The sequence below is a fragment of the Rhinatrema bivittatum genome, chromosome 4, assembly GCF_901001135.1.
Source record: "Rhinatrema bivittatum chromosome 4, aRhiBiv1.1, whole genome shotgun sequence".
Lineage (NCBI taxonomy): Eukaryota > Metazoa > Chordata > Amphibia > Gymnophiona > Rhinatrematidae > Rhinatrema > Rhinatrema bivittatum.
Genome location: NC_042618.1, coordinates 392,619,496 through 392,625,818, shown reverse-complemented (window position 1 = coordinate 392,625,818; position 6,323 = coordinate 392,619,496). Strand labels below are relative to the sequence as shown.

The 6,323-nt window shown below is 43.1% G+C and overlaps 1 protein-coding gene across 2 annotated transcripts in view; it reads left to right on the top strand.

Annotated features, from left to right (window-relative positions):
• Positions 1-490: 490 nt before the first annotated feature.
• Positions 491-6,323, top strand: part of CADPS (calcium dependent secretion activator) — a 1,086,201-nt gene continuing 1,080,368 nt past the window's right edge. For both annotated transcript variants that reach the window (XM_029601011.1, XM_029601010.1), the window contains exon 1: positions 491-826. In XM_029601011.1, the coding sequence (XP_029456871.1) occupies positions 491-826 (336 nt within the window). The remainder of the gene's footprint in view (positions 827-6,323) is intronic.

Here is a 6,323-nt window from a genome sequence, read left to right as displayed (position 1 = left end):
AACAGCCTCGATCCTGACAATTTTGTCTCCACCCGCTTCCCTTCTCTAGTAAGATCGCAGGCCAGCCCGGTACGGAAAGAGGAGAGTTAAATTAATATACACGTAAGCATTCACTCCCCCATAGGGGAAGATGCCTATTTTGCACTTAGCTGCATCGACAGTTTGCTACACCAGGCATCTTTTTTGATTGCATCTTTCCTATTTTGCTGTTAAAATAGAGCTGTACGAGCTGCTTTTGCAATTGATTTTAAAACAATATAATTAAATGTGTCACCTTCAAAGCCACGACCAGTTGCTGAACTGACAGCAAACTGTGTGTAATAGGTTTAAGGAGTCACATTGTGGAAAGTAGAGCGAGCTGTACAGAGCACTGCTCTGCTTTCCCAGCTCTTTTTTTTTTTTTTAATTTTGTTTACGGGGTTTTGGTTTTTTTTTTTTTGTGTGTGTGTATTTATTGTTTGGGCATCTTACAGTCTGAAATTGCAACAAGATGCTGGATCCATCATCCAGTGAAGAGGAATCCGATGAGATTGTGGAAGAAGAAAGCAAAGAAGTGCTGGCCCCGACCACCGGAGCTCGCCTCTCCCCAAGCCGGACCGGCGACAGCTCTGGGGGGCTGCAGCCCAGTAGCCGCAGCAGCAGCGTGCGGCCATGCAGCCCAAGCCCGTCTGTGGTGAGCGAGAAGGAGAAGGAAGAGCTGGAGAGGCTGCAGAAGGAGGAAGAGGAGAGGAAGAGGAAACTCCAGCTCTATGTCTTCGTGATGAGGTGCATCGCTTACCCTTTCAATGCCAAGCAGCCGACGGACATGGCGAGGAGGCAGCAGAAGGTGAGGGAGGGAGGGAGATAAGGGGGGGTGGGAGAGGGAGAACAAAGAGGCGACGGAGTAGCTGCAGTCTCCGAGTAGGGGCTGCGGTGCAGAGCGCAGGGCCCCGTTGCAGCGTGGCTGGTGGAGAACAATGCGAAGGGGGGGGGGGGAAGCACTGGGGGACCGAGGGTAGGGTGGATACCATGGTTTCAGTGTGGTAGGGATGGACAGTGGAGAGGGGGGATACAGGTGTTGTGGGGGGGGGGGGGGGATGCGTGCATTGTGCTGGCTGAAGAGGGCTCTCGGCTCCATGGTGGGCAGCTCCTAGAGCAGGAGAAGGCGCCACTATTCCTGGGCTCTCACACCCCAGGTTCTCCATAGGTATCACCCAAGAGAGGTTTCATGCTCCAGCGCTTAGGCAGAACACAGCCGCTCCCTAGAATCAAACCCCACAGCCTGCTGCCTGCAAAGACCTGATACGGGCGGAAGGAAATTGATTTTTTTTTTTTTTTTCATTTCAAGATGCGTCTCCTTCAGAAATATGGCCTAAGTCTGCCGTGACAGTTAAAACCAGCTAGTTCATGTAAAATGATACCGGGAGCCTGGTGATACTGTGTATGAATGTCCCCTTTAAGATTTTATATTATTTTCTTTATTATTTAGGTCACGCAAAAATTGTTCTTGGGCTCTATAGCTACCAATTGAAAAGAAAGTGTTTCAGTTTGATTTTTGTTGTTGTTGTTGTTGTTGCTGGCCCTTGTGCATCCATTTATCTGTTCAGCACAATCCAAGGTGGCATGCTACTGCCTCTTAAAGAGCAGCTGGCATCCGTACCAACTTGCAATGCTGGCGAAAGGTTCAGCAAAGGTTTAAGGTACTTGGGGTGAAGTCTGAAAGCCCAAAGAAGTAATTTTGCTCCGGGATAAATCAGTGAACTTCAAGCCTTTGTACAATAGATCAAAGGCTCTTTGTGTGGGTTGGAAGCTGCCCTTATCTTATTGGCAGATCCTTTGATAAGCCTGGAAACCTTTGATGGGGGGGGGGAAGTTCTTTTTTTTTTTTTTTTTTTACTTTTAGCATTTCATTATGAACGTGCATCTCAAACGGTTCCCCCCACCACCACAATCAACTGGCAGATTATCACACCTGCAGAACTGATGCTTTTTTTTTTTTTTGCAACTAGAGTCATGTTCATTTGCATTGCTTATAGACTTGTCGAGAAGGGTTGCTGAAAAAAAAAATCTGCTTGTGGGGGGACGTGTACTGACACTTAAGACACCTATTTCGTGCTGTGAGTACAACAGAAATTGTATGGCTTGGTTTCTCCTCCTCCTCCTCCCCTCCCGGAGCATATGATATTCTTTTCCTTCTGTTTAAGAGTAGATCTAATACTGAAAAACAGTTATTTCTACAGCCCAATGTACATTTTGTTCAAGATCACTTTCTTTGCTGGTCTGAGTGCAGTTAAGCAGTATTAAGCCAAGACTGTCTGAAAGACTAGCTGAGCTGCAGTTTGAGGGTCAGATGTGGTTTTGCTTTTACAAATAACCTTTTTTTTTTTTTTTTAAATTCAGAAAGTCCCCGGGACATACTGTTGAATCATGTTGATGGTAAAGATGTTTGTACAAAACTACCATGGGAAAAAAACTATTAGCCTTTACAGACTATACTATAGTGTAGGATGCTAAATTAGTATCACTGGTGCACAGCATTGCCTGTAGGGAGAAGAGAAACTGTGGTGCTTATGGAAACAGTAGTACTCAGGCTCCACCTGGTTTATGATTGTTCTCCACCTCAATGATATTCAAAAGGTGGAATATTAAATATATTAGGAAATAAAATGAATAAAAATTGAAGCACCGTGTGATGAATTATTTTGCTGTCCAAATTACAGTGAGCATTGGGATTGGCATTTCATTGTTTTGCTAAGCTTAGTCCTTTTGTTTATGATTTATCATTACAAAATGCTTACTATATGATTGGAAAGGCACATTCGGGTTTCACAGACATTTACTTACAATTGAAGCAAGCCTTAAATATAGATAATAACAGGGATGAGCTGCACAAACTAATAGCATAAAAGCAAAAATAAAACGGAAGCACTGTAGACTAGAAAAAGAAGAGATAACATTGAAATGGAAGATAAAAATAAATGAAGCAAGGAAAAAGAATGTGGCAGAGACATCACTGAAAGAAGATGCAGCATTAAGAGGACGGGCATTCAAGAGAGAAAAGCAACGACTAGAGCAGGCTGCTGAGATTACATGAGGACAAAAAAAGAGCAGGTAGCCCAGCTGTAACAGCCTATTCATTTTCTTGAAATAGTAACCCTGTCGTAGTTAAACCTTATTTGTTCTTCATAGACAATAACAGTTCACCATGTGACCCTTCCATTCTTGGCAGAAGACTGCAGAGGTTTTTCATTAGTACCTTCTGCTGCCCACGGCACCTGGCCTTCCCTGGTGGTCTACCATCCGTTACTTACCGGGCCTGACCCTGGCAGGTTTCCAGCATCTGAGGAGTTCAGGCTCATCTTGGATGGGGGTATTTGTTAGGGGAACTGTTATAAGAAGTGGTATTGCACCTTCTCAGAAAATGATACAGTGAACACAAAGAGCTGGTGAGGCAATCTAGTTTTTTATTTTTCGAACTTGCAGGTCCGGGTGGCATACAGAAGTAGGCACACCCTCACAGCATTGTGCCTTTCAATGTATACATTTTCAGCCTATGCAAGCTCCCTTTCCCCTCACCCATAACTCCCTCTGTGATTTTACAAATTCCCTTTTTTGGTCATTGCCCTGTTCCTTAGCTTGTCTGTCCAGGTGATGCTCAGCTCATGCCCACACCTCTTTTCTTTACCTCCCCCTTGTTACCTGATTGGTTATACCCTTATCTTTTCGGGGGGGGGGGGGGGGGGTCCAGTAGTCAATTACTGAAACCCTTTGTCCATGCAGCTGACCCCTGCTGGGCTCATGCTTAAACTGCTGTGCTTATCTCCCTGCTCCTTCTGCTTGTTCAATCCTGTTCCTGATTCCTCTCCCCCTTTCTCTTGTGTATGTGTAAATGCCCTTGCTAAAGCCAGGTGTGGAGAAGGGTGCAGTCTTATCTCTGCTTGCCTCCTTCCCATTGCTAAGGGAGCTGCATTCCTTTCTTTCTGACAATCGTTATTCACATATCCAGAGCACCACAATATTCCCCCCCCCCCCATGTAATACCTGAAAATAATGCACAACTAATAAAGTAGACCTTAGATGAGGACGGGAACTTAGTCCCTATAGCATACATCTTTAAGTATTTATCAGCCTTTCTGGGGGGTCATTTTTAAAGCCATTTGCACCTATAAAGCCCAATTTTATACCTTTAAATGCTTGTTCTAAAACTGACCCAGGCCCAGTGCACCTAAAAGAACATGCATAACCAGCTTTTGCACATACTTTTGTGTGCAATGAGGAGAGGCATTCCAGGTGGTGGGGTTGAGACTTACGTGCATAACTTGTGTGGGGCAATTTATATGTATACTTTTTTAGTTTAAAAAAATAAGCACATAAATTGCCCCACACAAGTTATGCTCTGCTTGGAGCAAGTGTAACTTTGTGCAAGGTAATTTGTGATCATGCTTGGCCAATTACCCAAGGATTTTCAAAGCTAACTTTATGCACCTATTAGCTTGCTTTGAAAAATACTTGGTAAAGTCTACAATGTATATGTAGACTTTACTGCTCTGCGGGCTATCTGAAAATTACTCTTATAAAGGTATGATCTGTTCTCAATTGATTCTGTGGTTTACTTTCAATCAGTATTAGAACACGAACCAAAAATTGCAACATTCATTTAAACATCATATATATACTATAACTGTATATAAAAGGAAAATATTACCTAGTTTTCTGTACATCAAAATAAAACATTTAAGATCTGAAGAAGCATAATAAAGGCAGAACTCAGGAAATGATTGTTCCACAATTTTAGCAGTTTTTATTGAGGTCAAAGTTGTTTTTGTTTTGTAATAATATTAAGGAAAGAGACTGATTACTTTCAAACTTTATATTATGCAGTGTATCCTTAACTGGAAAGATGTGTGTGTGTGTGTGTGTGTGTGTGCGCGAGATAAGGACGCAGCAAACTGAGTCCCAGGAGAAAATGCAGTACAGCAGTTATGGTCCTATATATAGTGACTCTGCTAGTTGACTTCACTTGCTCTTGACTTGAAGGGAAGGTGACTGCAGTAACATTCTGAAATATAAGTACTGGATTTAACTTGCAGTAAAAGCATCGCAGAATGAAGGGAAAATATATATCTAGTTGTATCTCTCATGACCTTAAATGACATTAGTTAATAACCTCAGGAGAGAGACCTTTTACATAGTCATAGTCATATTATTTGTCATAAAATGCCCTTGGCTACAAAGCTGCCTAGCACCATTTGATGTTCATGGTACATGCTATAATTCTGTGACATCCATGGTGTCATACAGACATCTACTTTTGTGGTTTTAAGCAGAAAGTTAAAAGTAATAATTTTTTATTTAAGGCTTTTCTATACCGGCATTAGTGTGCAAACATCATGTCGGTTTACATTGGAACTAAAAAAGGAGGAAAGGAAATACAATGAACAGGGGTGTGGGGAGGGGGACATAGCATAGGCTGCAGAGGAGATAAGGCAAGGAAGCAGACAGTAAACTGTGATGAACTATGTACAGTAGTTCATCACAGTTTAAAAAGGTCTCAATAGACCTTTTTAAATAAAGGTCTATTGAGACAGCACTTTTGTTGACATGATTTGACTTTTGATAGGAATTTTGGAAAGCTGATGGAAAATGAGAATGTAAAGAAATTCCTCCAGAGATAATTATACAAATGTTAAGAGATTTGGGGCCAGATTTTAAAAGGCTTACATGTGTAAATCCCAGTGATTTACGCGTGTAGGTGGCCTTACGCGCGCTGGGCCTATTTTCAAAGGCCCAGCCACGCACGTAAAGCCCCGGGTAAGTCACGGGGCTTCGGGAAAGAGGCGGGGTGGGGCATGTCTAGAGGCCCCCGGCACAGTGGACATTTGCTGCCCTGAGGCAGGTGCAAAAGGGGTTTTTTTTTTGGGGGGGGGGGGTAGGTTAGGACTAGGGGGTGGGTAGGTTAGGGGAAGGTGAAGGGAGTTTAGTGTAGGGGGTTGGGAAATTCCTTCCCAGTCCACTGTGAAATTGGAGTGGACTGGGAGGGAACTGAAGAAGGCCGTGGGTGTCAATGCGTGCAGAATGCACAAGTGTGCACCCCCTTGCGCACGCCGACCCCTGATTTTATAACATGTGCGCACATGGACATGCCCACGTGCATTCTTTTAAAAATCTACCCCTTTATTTTTAGTGCAGTTTTGCCACAACCAGCGAATGAGACAGCTTTTACAGTTAGATTCTAGTGGCTAACATTTATTTTATTTGTTAATGCTCTGGAAAATACCACCAAATGTGTCTCTTCTCAATATCTCTTCTACTGATGAAATCTGACCACATCCGTATCGTACATG